The following is a 16,367-nucleotide window of genomic DNA, read 5'->3' as shown; positions in this document are numbered from 1 at the left end:
TACGTATTTTGCACTTTCTATATCCGGGGGAACCTTGGAATTGATATAAACCATGCCCCCCGGACAAATAATACCAAATACAAACATTCCACGCCATGGATACAAGACCACTATCGAAGGATTCTATGAAATCCACCTGGCGTACTGCCGACCGATCAGAATGGACGCACCAGCATTGGGTATTGGAGATTTTAAACGCCCATCCAATCGAATTAAATAAGGAAGTCCCTGTCCACGCCAAAGACGAGAAGATTCCCTTTATGCCGCAATGGTCTCTCCAGCGATGGGTGCTATTTTACTCGGCTATACCACTACTTTTGCACCAGTTGTATATGACCTACACCGGCCGTACCCTGGGGCCGATTGCGACGTTCAACTTCTACTTCTTCGCCTTCAACGCTATCGTCATCTATCAAGTTCACGTCCTTCGACGTCTGGGTCATATCTACGGTTTCTTGGATGGTGACAAACACGAGCGTGACGGCGTTCCTGATGTTGGCGTGGGAAAAGTCGTGACTTCACTCTATAAAACCACTGGCTCTCGACTTGTCATGGCCGTCTACTTGACCTACAACAGAGACCAACTGCCCAGTGAAATGAACTGGCTATGGCTTCCACTGGAGATCGGTCTATACGGTATCGTCCTCGACTTCTGGTTCTACTGGTATCATCGCCTGATGCACGATGTGGGCTTCTTCTGGAAATTCCACCGAACCCACCACCTGACAAAGCACCCGAATCCGCTCCTTGCAGCCTACGCAGATCACGAACAGGAGTTCTTCGATATGGTCGGCGTGCCTTTTATGGCATTTTTCTGCCTTCGTCTTATGGGGTTGCCGATGGGTTTCTATGAGTGGTGGGTATGTCACCAATATGTGGCGTTCGCGGAGGTTTTCGGTCACAGTGGGTTGCGGATGCATTTGACTGTGCCTTCTACTCTGAGCTGGGCGTTGCAGATGTTCAACTGTGATATCGTTATTGAGGACCATGATCTTCACCATCGGAAGGGATGGAGAAAGAGTCACAACTACGGAAAGCAGACCCGTCTTTGGGACCAGATCTTCGGTACTACCACCGATCGAATCGAGTCTGCGGCGAACAACATCGACTATGAAAATGTTGCAAGAATGCCACTGTGGTAGAATCTTGATGAGCGCACATTCAAGTGCTACGACGATGACGATAGTGTTCTTGACTATTCACTGAGGTTCCACAATATTCACGATCGATTAGGAATTCATTATCAAATAAGATCCAAGTTCACTCTGTCACCCAATCAGTAATAACTAGTCAGGTCTTCAATTAGCCACCTTCGCTTGCAGCGCCAACTGCTGATCAAAAACATCCTCGACAATCTTCTCTGCCGAGCGCCATTTCAATCCAAGAATTTGCTCAGCAGCAGTATTCTGAACATCCCAGGAAACCTCGAAAGGAGGCTCTAACTTATATCCCAGCCCCGGGTACTTCTTCTCAGCGAAACGAGCCGTATCCTCCCACGATACATGGGGTAGCGAAAGGGTGAATTCCGTACCACTTTCGGCATCAGTCTCGAGGGCCTTCACGTGCGCATCGGCCACATCTCGAACATGTACCCACGCGTTACCGATATGGGGCTTTTCACTGAAGAACGATTGGTAGAAGAACTTGTTCATTCCAGCAAGACCCTCCGCAGTAGTCTGGAGCATGTCGTCCCCGAGAACGAAGACCGGGTGGATGGTGAGGACCTTGTAATGGGGCTTCTCATCGCGGAGGAAGTCTCGTGTAGCTTGGTGAGCCACAATTTTGGAGGCAGCGTACTTGAGTCCGTAGCCTCCGGGGCCTTCGGGGAAGCTCATAGAAGGGTCAAAAGGTATGACTTCACCGGTATTTTCTGGGAGTCGTTAGTAAGGGGACTTTTTATCGTTGGGTTGGGCGGTCAACTTACCTCTAACTATGACCTTTTTCGCGATTAACGCGTCGACAGGAGTCAGGGCAAGAGCAGATGACACGATGATCACTTTCTTGATCTGTTTGTGTGCTGATGCGGCATTGAGCATTGAGAGAGTGGCCTGCACGGCTGGGGTCACGTAGTCGCGTTGCAAATCATCACCACTTCCTGGCATCGGAGAGGCGATGTGGAAGACATAGTCGACATTTTCCAGCGCAGCCTTGAGGCTGTCGACACTGGACAGATCTGGGATCAGAAAGATTTCAATGTCTTTATTGAATTCGGCGTAACGCTTTCTGATGGCGTCTTCTTGTTCGGCTTTACGGATGCTCAGGCGGACGCGGTATCCGGCTTTCAAGGTTGCGGACACAACATGGGCGCCAATGAACCCAGTTGCTCCGGTGATGAAGACAAGAGACTTGGACATTTTGATTTCAATTGAGTAGTCTTGATTGTAGTTGAGTAGTTTAGATTTCGATGAGGAATGGTTCCTTTGAAGCCATCTTTCAAAGGACATTTATACATACTCAAAGCTCAAGCTCCCATGTTCAACTGGTGACGTGACAAATAAGATAATTACCAATGATTTTGTTGAATAATCAACTTGAATTATATCAATACGAAAAGCTTTAATTTGTTTATTCATCATGTTGCGGTGAATACGGGGGATTGCTGCGAAATTAAAGTTGTTGAATAATCAATAAATCCCATTTGTCACACTTTTGACTTTTGAAGTAATGACCCTCGGAATCGACATCATCGGCTATTGGACCCTTTTCCGATTTTCAAATTCTTAGTATCCTTCTATGACACTAGTCAACAAGATATTATGATTATTGCGAAACCCCGATCCGAATGCAGTTGGACAAATAATAATAATTTGACTGATATCTGACTAACAGACATACATAAGAGACGATGAATAGCTAGAATTTGCTCCATCTTTCCATCAAATACAGAAAATCATTCATCAAGTCCAACCTACCGAGAAGACCATCCAAAAAGTTCAATCTACCCAGATAACATCCACATCAGAATGCCTCTCTGGCAAATCTATCACCCGCACGGGACATTCGAAGACAATGCATCCAAACAGGCCTTCGCAGCAGACATCACCAAAATGTACATCGAACTGGGTCTCCCCGCATTCTACGTGGTAGCTCAATTCCACAAAATGGATAACGATGACGTGTTCATCGGCGGAAAAGCCAAGACAGCCACCGAGAGCCCATTTGTTCGTGTCGTGATTAACCACGTCGCGATTCACGTTCCCGATGCCGATACTGCGTATTTACGCACCACTTCTCGTCTTGACGCAGTCATGAAGCCTCATATTCTGGATAAGGGGTATGATTTGGAGTATCATGTTGATGAGACGGAGAGACGCCTTTGGAAGATTAATGGGTTGATTCCACCGCCTTTCAAAAGTGATGAGGAGCAAACTTGGGTGCGGGAGAATAGGGCGTTGCCATATAAGGGTGCTTATCCACCTAATTTGGATAATGTTTCTCTGTGAGACTCTGTGAAATATTGGACGTGCATTGGCGTCGAGTTTGACTGAGATAGCGAGATAAAGTGGAAATGGTGTGACGTCTACGGGTAATAAGGAGAAATACCCAAGCCTAATCAAATTTCTATGAAGAGGTTCTATATACAAGTAAATGAAATAGTACAGAACTCACATGCAATCATACATATATCAACAGTAAAACCCAAAACCCATCTATACTTTGGCATTGCTCGCGCAAGAAAAGCTGTTGTTGGACGCGTCATCGTGGATTGCCTTACCAGAGACGTACAGACCAAGGCCACACATGCAGCCACCGATAAGAACAATGAGAACATTGAGGATGGTGAGAGCGATCTTCCGTGGAGAAGAGAACCACTTCCCCTTGTTAATGTGCAACCAGTAAACACCAGCAAGACCGTAGCTGAACCAACTAGCGAACAAAGAGCTAATCAGACTGAGAAGATCACTGAACACAGGGATGGCATCGGCGATAATCCAGGCGATGACCCAGCAGCTCACACCGATCGCTACCCAGGATCCAATGGATGTAAGATCGCGGCGGTGCATGCGGTCTGTTCCGCGGAAGAGACGGACGTAGATATATTTAAGACCAATGTGGCCGTTGACAACGCCGGCACCGACAATCTGGGATTTATTAGATACATTTACATAGTGGTTGGCGGAGGTAGAGGGGATGACATACAGTAGGGATGGCGATTCCGTACGCAACCTTCTTAAGAACGGGGCCGGCGGAGCCCAGGGCCGGGGAAGTGACATCCTGACCGGCGTAGTAGTAAATGACAACGGCTGCGACGGTATAGAAAATGATCTCGAATGTCTGTAGCATGTACAGAGCTTTGGGGAAGTCGCGAGGGTCGCGCATTTCAGCGAGAAGACCGAAGAAAGCGACGTGTGCACAGTAAGCGAACACAATGTTTGTTACGGCAGTGAAAGCTTTGTAGAGGTTTGTGTCGACGGTCGCTTGGAGAGTCGTGTATCCGTGGTCCTGCACACCGACACCAATCATGGTGATTATGACAGCAGTCAGGATACTGACGAAGGACAGACAGGAAATGTATGTCATGTTCTTCATGGTACGTGGCAGAGAGCATACCATGCAGATCAGGAATCCAACAGTGGTAAATACCATAGTACAGGTGCCATGGTCTGTGATGGTATTCATCATCACACTAAAAGTAAGAATGTGGCTGCCCATGATGAAGATTGAGAACAGTAGCTGGCCAATTCCGAAGAGCTCACGGCCGAAGGGTCCCATGAGAACCTCACCGGCATCTGCGAGGTTCTGAATGTGAGGATAGCGTTGGTGGAATTGTCCAATGACATATCCGGTATACGTAGCGAGAAGACCCAGCCCAATGATGAGGACGAGGGCCGGCGCAAGACCAAGTTGAGCAAGTGTTGCTGGTAACGACAAAACACCCAGAGAAACGGACTCAGCAATCATGACTGTATTGTGTTAGAATTTTCACCTCATTTTCACGATTCAGAGACGTACACATTCCAGTTTGCCTAAATGCAATGCAATATTAGCGATATTCTTCAATCCTTACAGAATCAGAACATACCACCACTCCATGGTCTTGTACTTAACCTCCGCATTCGATTCATCACCAAACGCATCCACATATTGTGGCATGGAATCATCAACCTTCTTCTCATCATACCCCGACTCCGAATCATAATGCGAAGTAACCCCGTCAATCATGTTGATGTTTGATACCAAAAGAAGATATAAATGCAAGTCAAACAGAAACGAGAAGAAAAGAAAGCAGAACGAGAAGAAAAGAAAGCAGAACGCCAAGTCAGATATGTAAAAAAAAATCCTTAACTAACCGTGAGTGGATCTCAACGTTGCAACCAACCGAATCTTCAATACTTTTTATGGGGAAATTCTGGGGCCCGGAACATGTTCTCTGGACCAAGACGTCTTATCGGAAAAAAAGGAATTTTTCTTTGCATATCCTATTATGGATCAAAACTCGCTGGATGCAAATGTACACTCGGTCAAGATCAACATTTAATCTTTCGGTCCACTTCCATGCTTGTGGATCTAATTGCTCCACTTTATTGCAGTTGTCCACCAGTGATATGCTCGGTTGAATATATTAGCTAACGGAATCTCGGGACCCTTAACGGCCGACGATAGCCGAACTTTTCATCAAATCTAAACTCCAACGCCCAGATTTAGCGAGTTCGTGTGGTGTGTATGAGAGATAATACTCACACGTGCATCTAAACATTGTGAAAGCAGCTATTTTCAGTTGTCGAGTGCTCGAATGTTCATGATTGTTTTACAAACACGTTGATACAATTGATCGTGGGGTGTACATACTCCAACTGCGGTAAGTCCCTGCGGCTCAAGGCGCATCATCGCCACCAAGAGAAGAAACTGTTAGTCAGGGGAACCGTTTAAGCTCCCGGCATGACCTGCTGCCAAGCTCTTCTGGAAAGAAATTTTATCTATACCAGAGAACAATTTGCCTTGGACATTTACATCTCGTAATCTCATACCACTTGTCTCTGGGGATCTCCACACGTCAACCTTTACCAGCCGGGGTCTTTTTGCCGTGGTTTATTCAGATTCAGATGAGGCTGCAAAGGCCGAACTGGATCAGGAAATGATAATTGGCGTGCCAAGATATTGATATAGTATTCATGTTCGAATGTATTCAAAAGGGACCGCCGAATCAATAAACACATTTATGGGAGATGGAGATTTCTGTGGGGTGAAACTTTGTTGCCAAAATTTCGCTTAGAAAGGGTAGACATGCATGTCAATAATATATGTGAAGGAGCACGGCCGAAAACTTCGATTTCTATGACTACATCGACCCACTTGTTCTTGTGGGGAAATTCTGACAAATTTGGAGTCGCGTCGGTCTTCCCCAGTCACCTTAGACAAGGTTTACACAGCAAGGTTTACAAAGTCCTTCCCCAGTGATCTAGATTCGGACTTCTCCACGCGGGGTTGAGGATAAATTCGGAAACTACCGGCAGGGGGTTATCGTTAACTTGAAAAACGGCGGATAAGTTGCGATACTTCATGTGGGACATTACTAGTCCGGATCTTAGGTAGAAGGTATTGGAATGTATACGTGCAAGGCGAGCAGTGTGATCTTTCCCAGCTGAACAGTCGATATCAGATCGCTAATCACTTACAAAAGAGCGGACCGGAGAAGACTCTCCAACTCTCTCAATGACTCGGGCTTAGAGGTGACACTAGACATCAAGTAGAGCACATTCCCCAAGACTCGAGAATGAACATTGAACTGATCTCCACCAATGGCCAGTTTCTGCTGCAGACCCTTCGCGGCAGTGGAGGTGTAGCCTGAAATCTCAATGAGTAAATATTGCGACATAATTATGAGGGAACTTACCTCCACCCTGTGCATCACGCAAGGAGATGCTGAGCACAGTTCCGATGGCGAATACGCTTTCCACGGATGTCGCACAGGAAAGATCCTGAAGAAGGCCATTCGACCAGACGCTCCATACTTCCGGCGTAGAGGCCGAGGATGTGTTTGTCTGCCAGTCTGCACGGTATCCATCCCAGGAACCATCCTTGTCCATTTTAGACATCGCGTTGAGCGAATCCACGGCAACTGTACATCCTACAGCGTGGGCTGTGTAACTGTGGCCGTGAAGGAGGGCATCACTCTTCTCCGGACTAGAGAATGTATCGAAAATCTCTTTGCTAGCTACTGTCGTGCAGAGAGGGATCAGGCCACCCGTGAGGAGCTTGGCGTTTACGGCGATATCGGGGTGGACATTGAGGAAGGATGCTGAAGTCGAGCGTCCGAGTCGGTAAAGTCCAGTGAATACTTCGTCGAAAATAATTGGCAAGCCGGACCACGATGGAGATTCCTTAGAAGATGTCGCATTGGGGGAGAAGAGCTCTGGGTGTTCGCGGACAACGTCGGTCAAGCATCGCTGGAATAAGGGGTCACTAGTAGGATCTTGTTAGTCAAGGGTAGTTTGTACCTAGTGGGATCACGAACCAGAATAGCATTCCGCCGGCGCCTAGGATGACGGGCTCCAGAATGAGAGCACCAAACTTCATTCCGTGGGTTTCCACAAGATCCTTGATGGTGCGGTGGATGTACTCCTTGTAGCGCTGGCTGACGTCGGAGCCCAATCGGTTGTTAAGATCAAACACGGATCCCAAAGAGCTGAACTCTGTGTCCGAGCCTAGGTCTTCTTGGAGCTCCGTGGGAACTTCCACCTTCCATTTACCATCGACCATTTTAACCAAGGGGAAGTCGAACCAGTGACCGCGACCGCGGTACCAATCCACCTTTTTGTTGTAGGTCGATGGCTCCGAGCAGTCCATCACACCAATGGTATCACCGTGATAGCTTCCTTTAAGGCCAAGAATGTTGATTTTCTCTTGGCTACCATCCCAACCATATCTATCGCAAGCAGCCCGAAGTCCCATCTTGATAGCCACTTCCATTCCGGTGCTGCCGTTATCGGTGTAGAATACCTTGCTGAAGCGCGGGTTGTCAAGGGTCTTCAACAGGTTATCGGCGAGAGAAAGAGCTGGCTCGTGAACTGCACCTGCAAACATGACATGGCCATATCGACCAGCTGCATAGGCCGCCGAGAGAGATAGGTCGGGATTTCCGTGTCCCAGGCCTTGAGTCCACCAAGATGCTGAACCGTCAAAGGTTGGTTGGAGCTCACCCGGCTTGTCCGTGCGACCGGAACTAAATGTTTGGAAATAATCATCATGGGCAGAATCAATGACAGTGATATCCTTGGCTTGCATGCCTTGATGCTGAGTAAAGGGATACCAAATCAGGTCTTGCGCACGTTCATTCATTTCTTCCAGCCTCTCAATCCGCTGTTTATTTTTGATAGTCATTTCCTCAAGAAGACGCAAGATTTCTGACTCCTGGGATGCTTGGCCGTAATAGGCCAGCATAGCCTCTTCGTCTCTTTGTTGAGCACTGGCGTCCGTTTGTGAGGGCTTCGCAGGCGGAGCTGGGAGATGCACCAAAGGGATGCTTTTATTTCGGAAATAATCGCCAAGGTATTCATGATTTTGATAATAGTCATCGCGGAACAATAACACCGACTGTACGTCGTATCCACGGAGCAATAGAGACTCATAAGCGGATATCGACGCAGAAATACCACCTAGTCGAGAATCCGCGACCAGGACAATGGGTAGTCGCAGCGGACGATAGAGGTCCGCTTGGGAATTGCCATTGGGACCGGGAGAATGCACGCCGCCGGCGGTCTCAACCAGGGCAAAGTCAACGTCCGACCGTGCCCAACCGGACAGGGTTTTATGTATGGATGCCAGAAGATCATCATCCCGTGGAATCTGACCATTTTAGCGACGATGTTCCATCTAATAATAGATACACTTACAGTCTTCGATTTCGCTGCGAGATGCGGGCTAACCGGTTCATCGAACTGGTACAAGCACTTAGTCAATGTTCCAGCTCCGTACCGTTCCAGGTGCCTATCATATCAATTAGGATTTTCCATTTCAACAGGACCTGCCAATCCTACCGATCATCGGCATCATCCAATGCCCCGGTGGATACAGGTTTCAGGAACGCGGCCCGCTGTTTCTGTCTCTGGACGGCATTACACAGCACTGTTGACATAATCGTCTTGCCAACATCTGTATTCGCGCCATACACTTGATGCGCGCGTAATGTGCGCCAAAGGCCCGACCCGACTGGAGCCATTGTTGAGGGACCGAGGGTTGAGAGTTCAAGTTCAAGGCTGGTTGCGGTTGCGGTTCGGGGAAAGGTTACGTCAATTGGCGAATCAAACTTCCCTTTTTTCCCCGGCTCCACAACCATTCACTTTCCCTTTTCACCGACGACCGAGGTCTTTCTACGTTGAGCCCCAACAAACGGGGGATTTCGTCAGAACAAAAATAACAGAAGCTCCTGCCATTGGATGTCCCCGGATTATCCGAAATTAAACTCGGATCATTAACCATTCTTATCCGAGCCCAACGTTTTCCTGTCATTCCTGCAGGAACCAATGCAAGATGAAAACACCACGTAATACTGGTGCAAATACTGCAAAAACACTCGTCGACTCATTCAAATACACGTTAGAATGCAGAGAGAAAAAATCCGCCCGGCGCAGACTGACCATCCTCCCAGGGACAGCAGTCGACTTCTCATCCAATGATTTTCTTTCTCTCTCCACAGCACCGGCCTATCGCACCCGGTACCTAGCACATCTGAACAACACGCCGGAATTATTCCCATTCGCCAGCGGGGGTTCTCGGCTGCTAGACGGGAATTCAGCGTACGCAGAGGAGCTAGAGCGCTTCGTGGCCGATTTCCACAAAGCGCCATCCGCGCTACTATTCAATTCCGGGTATGATGCGAATATAGGAGTGCTATCATGCATTCCTCAGCCGGGGGATTTTATTCTATACGATGAGCTTATCCATGCGAGTGCGCATGAGGGGATGCGTCTTTCAAGAGCGGGGCGGCGGGAAATGTTTTCTCATAGCTGTCCTGTTAGCTTGCGGGAGGTTTTGAAGGCGGAGATAGAACGCGATCCGAAAGTGAGAGATGGGTCGCGGAATGTTTTTATTGTTATTGAGTCGGTTTATAGTATGGATGGGGATGTGGCTCCGATTAAGAAGTTCCTCGCTGTGGTGGAGGAGTGTCTTCCACTTGGAAATGGGTATTTCATTGTTGATGAGGCGCATGCCACTGGTGTTTATGGCCCGCGGGGTGCTGGTGTGGTGCAGGAACTTGGAGTTCAAGACAAAATGTTCATTCGTGTGCATACATTCGGCAAGGCGTTGGCGAGTCATGGTGGTAAGTTCCTTCAAAGTCTTCCCGCGCGATCCTCGTGAAGTCTCTCACGCATTCGACTAACAATTTTCTAGCTATGGTTTTGTGTGGGCCTGAAACCAGGGACTATCTGATCAACTATGCCCGAAGCCTGATTTATACCACTGCTCTGGGATTTCCCTTCCTTGCATCTATTAGAACGGCCTATGAGCTCTTATCTTCCGGACAGACCGAGTCGGTATGTGTGGAATTCTAATTGTCATCACACATCTGCTAATGAGTCTTGACAGCTGCAACACCGAGTTCAGACATTGATCGGATATCTTCACAAATGTTTAGCTACCCTTCAGACCCGTCATTCGGTCATGTTCGAAGTGGATCATTTCCCAACATCACCCATCTTTTCGCTTCGAACGTCCCAACCGCGCGAATTGGCAAGCTTTTGTCAGAAAGCTGGATTAGTCGTCCGTGCTATTATGCCCCCTACTATTCCCGATGGAAAGGAGCGTGTGCGTGTTTGTTTGCATGCTGGTAACACGGAAGAAGAGGTTGATGCACTTGTACGAACAATCCAATCGTGGTTGGATATCGCACCAGCGCAACGGGGGACGAAGTTATGATTTGGAAATATTTATCTTTTAAATTATGAATCTATTCAAGGTACAGGTGCTGCAACAGAATTGCAACAGAAGGGAATAAAAAAATTTACTGAAAGAATATACTAACGATTCCATATTGTAGAGCCTCATGGGTCCCAGTGCAGATCGATTGGTGAGATAAAATGCCAAGAACCGGGCCGATCGCTACAAGCTCATCCCTTGCAACCCCGCGTCAGCTTACAATGTAACTTCATGAAATGGCCAGCCAGCCAGAAATAGCGCAAGAGGTTCAATCCGAAACTCGGTACCTGATTCGACAGCCGCGCGCCCTACAATGGTTCGAGCATGGACGGCTGGTGAAGCGCCACGACGAGGAACGACAGGCAGGTGAGATCCGTCCTAACCACGCGTCTATCCCGCAAAATTAAAGATAAGAACACCTCACTCATCCACCGCATCTAGGCCGATTTGAACTCTTTCTGGACTTACTCTATGTCGCAATCCTATCTAACTTCGCCGACACACTCGCCGATGACATTTCCGGCGCAAAACTTGTAAAGTATATTGTAAGACTTTAACCCCTCAAAGCTAGCACCGCACTAACCATTCTATTCACAGCTAATCCTGGCACCGTCATGGCATGTCTGGAGCGATCTTCGCGAGATAATGAACTCATTCTACAACGATGACCTACTCCAACGCGTCCTGATTCTCTGGATCATGGCTCTAATGGTCGTCTACGGGAACAACGCCCCCTTAGTCGACGAAGAAATTAGCGCAATGCGCGCAGCTGTGGGCTCATACATGGCCGCTCGACTCTCACTAGTATGTATACATCTTTATAACTCCTTCGCAAGCTATCAGCACCGTCCGCAGCAGCGTCTCTGGGCGGGTCTCTCAATCGTGACACTGGCCGTGTATATCCCGCTATACTTCGAGTCTGTGTCTATACGCAGTAAGATTGCCGCTGCGGTTGTCGCTGTTGTACTTGAGGAGATATCGTGGGTATTTTCTTACTCGCCTGCTGCGAAACGGATGCTGAACGTGAAATATTCGACTGCGGTGGATATTCCGCATGAGGCGGATCGGTTCGCGGCGTTTTATATTATTGCTTTGGGGGAGTTTTTGTATTTGATTATCGTGGGAAGTCATGCTGCTGTTGGGTTGAATGAGAGGTTGTTGAGGGCTGTTTGGACGTTGGTTATTGCTTTTTGTTTGAACTGGTTGTATGTTCATGCTGATGGGGCGTTGGAGAGAACTCATCCGTTGAGGAATAATATTTATACGGCTTTTGCATTTGCGATTATGCATTTGCCGCTTATTGCGAGTCTTTTGGCCGGCGGGCATGTTGCTGCTGCTTCGGTTGAGGAGGAGGAATTTGAGGATGCACAGCGGTGGTTGTTGTGTTGTGGTCTTGGGGTTGGGATGTTTTGTTTGTATGTTTTTGCGTTGCTGCATGGGTCGAAGGATGAGCGAGGGGCTCTTTGCGTTGATAAGGTACGTGTTGATGTGTTCCGTCTGAGATTTGATTGCTGATGCTGTATAGCCGGTGCGCTTGATCATGAGACCAGTTACTGCAGTTATAGTCATTTTGCTACCTCTTGCTCACCATCTCGGGGCTACGGCCATTCTCTCCATCATCATGGCGATGTTTGTGCTTTGTGTGATCTGGGAGAGCGTCACTTCTCTCAAAAGCGGCGCTCATTTCTGGGAGCCTTGGACAGAGACAGATTACCCTGATCAGTGTCACTCTGAGTTGAAAGAGAATGGCGAGACTGTGACAACTTGAAGCGCCGCCGTCAACTACTAATAGAATCCTAATTATTCCGGAAACCGATTTCTACTGTTTAATATTAACGTGATTCAGTAAGAACAGATCATTGGTCTATGTCTAACAACTATTCACAGCCTCCAACTTACGCAATTATTATCAACGCAGTCTCTTAACAACCCAACGTCTACATCCAAATTTCAAACCATGGACTGCTCAATTTTCATATCACCAGTAGCCTGAGTCTCCGACCGACTCATAGTAGGTTGACGACTGAAATCCCTCAGTCTACGCCTCTCATCCCGCGGAACCTCACCCTCCTTCTCCGCCCTGTGAGCTTGGCGCCGGAAATAAACCCTCTTACACCACTTCCACGCCTCGATACCAAGGAAGAAGAGAACAGTCTCCACAAACACAATACCCCATTCCCAGCTAATAGCGGTGTGTTTAAACACGCTGTGGTTGATAACGGGGATATAGAGAATGGGGAAAGCAAGCACAAATCCTGTGATAATACCATAAAACAGGAACTGATTGCGCCAGACATCGTGCATCCACTGTGTGAAGTAGCGCTTGGAATTGGGTTGCATACAGAAGAAGCTTCGGCGCAGGTCCAGCATTTCCCAGGCAAGGAAGAGTGCGAACCAGGTCATGCAGGTGAACGTTGTGGCCCGGGCTCGGAATACCGTGTCACAGCTGTATGGCTTGCTTGGGTCGTTGTATTGCGTGTTGCAGCCTTCGCCTAGGTTGCCGTCGCCCCAGCGGAACATGACTAGTGCGAATGCTGAGAGGCAGAGCGCTGCCATCCAGACGCCGTAGACTAGGGTGTCGATAATGATTTCCCAGGTGAAGATTCCTTGTTTCTGTGCGGTGTTAGCATTTTTCTATGAATTATGTGAGGCGAGGATTGGGGTACATACGCTTTGCGGTGGTCGATCCATCACATCTGGAGCTGCAATCTCCATTCCCAAGCCCATATCCGGAAGACCAGAAGTAATCATGATAATCCAAATAATCTCAACGGGGGCGATCGGGAAAACAGACTGGCCAGTGTCGTCCTTGAACGCCAGACCGATAAGCAGAGTCAAAGCAAGCGCGACGTTCTCAGCCAGGAGATGCAGGATGAATTTCTGGATATTGTCAAAAATTCGACGTCCCTCTTCAATCCCATTGATCATTGAAGCAAAATTATCATCCGTCAGGACAAGTTCAGACGCATCCTTTGCAACGTCCGATCCATTCTGACCCATGGCAATACCCACGTCGGCACGCTTCAGCGAGGGAGAGTCGTTCACTCCATCACCCGTCATCGCCACATAGCGACCACGACGATGCAAAGCCTCGATCATGCGGACTTTAGTATTCGGGGCACATCGAGCGATCACTAATGGGAGAGTGGGGAGGTTGTCGATCTCGTCTTCGGATAATTTGTCGAATTCACTTGCTGTCATGACCATCGCGTCGGCGACATCTTTTGCGACCGTTTCCATGTTTGATGGAATTATTCCGACCTGGGCAGCGATCGCGCGTGCTGTGCCTGGGTGGTCTCCTGTTACCATGTGGACGGAGATGCCGGCTTTGTAGCACTGGCTGATTGCGCCTGCAGTTTCGGGGCGAGGGGGGTCGTATAGACCGATTAATCCGTAGAAGACGAGATCTTTTTCAACCTCTTCTCGTGGAGGAGTTTCGGTGTTGCTGAAGGGGAGATGTTCACGACCGGCGAGCGCGAGAACCCTTAGGCCCTCCTTTGCGAGCGCTTCCATGTTCTCCAGGATTTCATCGCGAATTTCCTCGTCCAAAGGCACGGACGGCGTATCGGGTGTCCACTTGATAGTCGTGCAGGCCTCGAGTACCCTCTCAACAGCTCCCTTGCTGAAAATCATCTCTTCTGACTGATCCGCACCTGCATTCTGCCTGGCAAAAATGACTGACATCTTCTTCACTGTCGAATCGAAGGGGTACTCAGCCTTTTGCTGCCAGATCGGCTTATCGCCCTTTGTCCAGCGATCAACACCCCAGTCAAAGCGAGAGGCGAACACCTGAATAGCGATGTCTGTTGGCTCGCCACGGGCCTGCCAGCCATCGTGAGCAGATTCATGCAGCCGAGCCAAATTAGCCATAGCAGCGACATTGAGGAAGGATTGGAACTCATTATCCTTGATCAAGTCATCAGGACTCATGAGATTTCCACCCTTAGAATCATGCAACTTCATCGGCGACTCGGCTGTCAAACTCAGATCCCCTTCCTGGGGATTATAAGGTTTATTCGAAGATCCAACTGAATAAGTCCCAACAGAAGGAATCCAAGCCCGCTTAGCCACCATTCGACCCTGCGTCAAAGTCCCTGTCTTATCCGAACAAATATTGGTAACAGCACCCAACGCCTCCAACGAGTCCAGCTTCCGAACAATAACATTTCTCTGAACCATCTGTTTCGTCCCTACAGCCATGGTAATCGTCAAAACAACAACAAGACAAGCAGGAATCATAGCCAATCCAGTCGCAACCGCATAAATGATGACTTCACTATCTCCGCGCCAGTCATTCGCCGCCGCAACCACGATCGCAAAAATAACTGCGATCCCGAAGAGGAGGAGTGCAAGCTTTGACAGTTTGCGCTGCAGTGGCGTGCCGACGTTAATACCGAGGAACCGCCCAATCGCGTCCGTGGTGGTTAATGTCCACGCTTCAATGTACCAACGCTTCTTGGTCTCACCTTCTGGGCCTCGCTTGACTGGGCGGCGCTTGGAGTCGTTCCCGTGGAGCGCGGCGGCGATGGCGCCGATCTCGGTCTTCATGCCTGTGCCTACTACCACGCCTCGACCGCGGCCTCGGGTTATGGTTGAGGAGCTATAGGCGATGTTGAGACGGTCTCCTGGTCCGGTGTCTGGGTCGAATGTTGATTCGGCTTCTTTCTGGACTGGTAGGGATTCGCCTGTGAGGAGGGCCTCATCTGTTTCGAAGTTGAAGGCTTCGACCAGTCTATGGGGAGTTAGTTCAAGGTCTTGTATTTGAGGTGGGTTTCGTACCTGAGATCTGCAGGGACGGTATCGCCGACTTTGAGCTCGACCATATCGCCAGGGACGATTTCGTTGGCGGGGACGGTGGCAGTCTCTCCGTCGCGAGTTACTACTCCTGTTGGTGAACTCAGGGAGCGGAGTGAGTCCATTGTTTTCTCGGCGGCGAAGTCTTGGTAGACTCCCACGACGACATTGAGAGCGATGACCGCTGCGATGAATCCGCCCTCGATCCAGGATTGGATTCCGAAACTGACTGCCATTGCGATAATGAGGATCTAGTATTGTGAGTAAGAATTTCTGTTTGTTGGAGATTCTGATACTTACAAGCATCATTGCGTTGGCGACTTGGCGAATAATGATCTTTGCGAAGGAGACGCTTTCGCCTCCTTCCAGGATGTTCTCGCCATATATTTCAAGGCGTTTCTTGACTTCCTCTGTGGTGAGACCATCTTCCGAGTTTGTGCCTAGCTCATTGATCACAGTCTCAAATGTAAGATTGTGTGGTGGATTGGAGAGATAGGGGTGGGAAATGTTATCAAAGGATTGGGTTTTCTCCGCAGACATTTTCTAGTTGCGTGTAATGTGTAGTACTAGTTCTTTCAATTCTAGATGTTGCTCAAGGAGGTGTCATATAGAAAGTATCTTCAACAGAGTGACAGTCCATACAGAGTAAAGATCTAGATTTCGACTTTGCCTAAGTACAAAATTTAAGTGCTTTTTACTTCTCTTGGGGATATCAA

At 48.5% G+C, this 16,367-nt stretch overlaps 7 protein-coding genes across 7 annotated transcripts; 3 read left to right on the top strand and 4 right to left on the bottom strand.

The window, feature by feature from the left end:
• Window positions 1–95: 95 nt before the first annotated feature.
• Window positions 96–1,142, top strand: N7520_003597 (sterol desaturase family protein; the record flags this gene model as incomplete). The annotated part of the gene is made up of 1 exon (XM_057137532.1): window positions 96–1,142. The coding sequence occupies one exon, from the start codon at window positions 96–98 to the stop codon at window positions 1,140–1,142; it is 1,047 nt and encodes a 348-aa protein (XP_056997997.1).
• A 156-nt stretch (window positions 1,143–1,298) lies between these two features.
• N7520_003596 (NAD(P)-binding protein) lies at window positions 1,299–2,354 on the bottom strand (the record flags this gene model as incomplete). Its single annotated transcript, XM_057137531.1, has 2 exons — window positions 1,299–1,870; window positions 1,925–2,354. The coding sequence occupies 2 exons, from the start codon at window positions 2,352–2,354 to the stop codon at window positions 1,299–1,301; spliced, it is 1,002 nt and encodes a 333-aa protein (XP_056997996.1).
• Window positions 2,355–2,963: 609 nt separating this feature from the next.
• On the top strand, window positions 2,964–3,443 carry N7520_003595 (tautomerase family protein; the record flags this gene model as incomplete). The annotated part of the gene is made up of 1 exon (XM_057137530.1): window positions 2,964–3,443. One exon carries the CDS (start codon window positions 2,964–2,966, stop codon window positions 3,441–3,443), a length of 480 nt encoding a protein of 159 aa, XP_056997995.1.
• Window positions 3,444–3,650: 207 nt separating this feature from the next.
• Window positions 3,651–5,163, bottom strand: N7520_003594 (uncharacterized protein; the record flags this gene model as incomplete). Its single annotated transcript, XM_057137529.1, has 4 exons — window positions 3,651–4,082; window positions 4,141–4,904; window positions 4,954–4,967; window positions 5,024–5,163. The coding sequence occupies 4 exons, from the start codon at window positions 5,161–5,163 to the stop codon at window positions 3,651–3,653; spliced, it is 1,350 nt and encodes a 449-aa protein (XP_056997994.1).
• A 1,450-nt stretch (window positions 5,164–6,613) lies between these two features.
• bioDA (adenosylmethionine-8-amino-7-oxononanoate aminotransferase) lies at window positions 6,614–9,160 on the bottom strand (the record flags this gene model as incomplete). Its single annotated transcript, XM_057137528.1, has 5 exons — window positions 6,614–6,786; window positions 6,836–7,404; window positions 7,457–8,787; window positions 8,835–8,928; window positions 8,979–9,160. The coding sequence occupies 5 exons, from the start codon at window positions 9,158–9,160 to the stop codon at window positions 6,614–6,616; spliced, it is 2,349 nt and encodes a 782-aa protein (XP_056997993.1).
• Window positions 9,161–9,471: 311 nt separating this feature from the next.
• Window positions 9,472–10,857, top strand: N7520_003592 (aminotransferase class I/II-fold pyridoxal phosphate-dependent enzyme; the record flags this gene model as incomplete). Its single annotated transcript, XM_057137527.1, has 3 exons — window positions 9,472–10,261; window positions 10,333–10,475; window positions 10,528–10,857. The coding sequence occupies 3 exons, from the start codon at window positions 9,472–9,474 to the stop codon at window positions 10,855–10,857; spliced, it is 1,263 nt and encodes a 420-aa protein (XP_056997992.1).
• Window positions 10,858–12,807: 1,950 nt separating this feature from the next.
• On the bottom strand, window positions 12,808–16,191 carry N7520_003591 (uncharacterized protein; the record flags this gene model as incomplete). The annotated part of the gene is made up of 4 exons (XM_057137526.1): window positions 12,808–13,470; window positions 13,528–15,589; window positions 15,637–15,902; window positions 15,952–16,191. The coding sequence occupies 4 exons, from the start codon at window positions 16,189–16,191 to the stop codon at window positions 12,808–12,810; spliced, it is 3,231 nt and encodes a 1,076-aa protein (XP_056997991.1).
• Window positions 16,192–16,367: the final 176 nt, after the last annotated feature.

This window comes from Penicillium odoratum, assembly GCF_028828045.1.
Source record: "Penicillium odoratum strain IBT 22623 chromosome Unknown utg000003l_segment0_segment0, whole genome shotgun sequence".
Classification (NCBI taxonomy): Eukaryota; Fungi; Ascomycota; class Eurotiomycetes; order Eurotiales; family Aspergillaceae; genus Penicillium; species Penicillium odoratum.
This window is presented reverse-complemented; position numbering and strand designations above follow the sequence as displayed.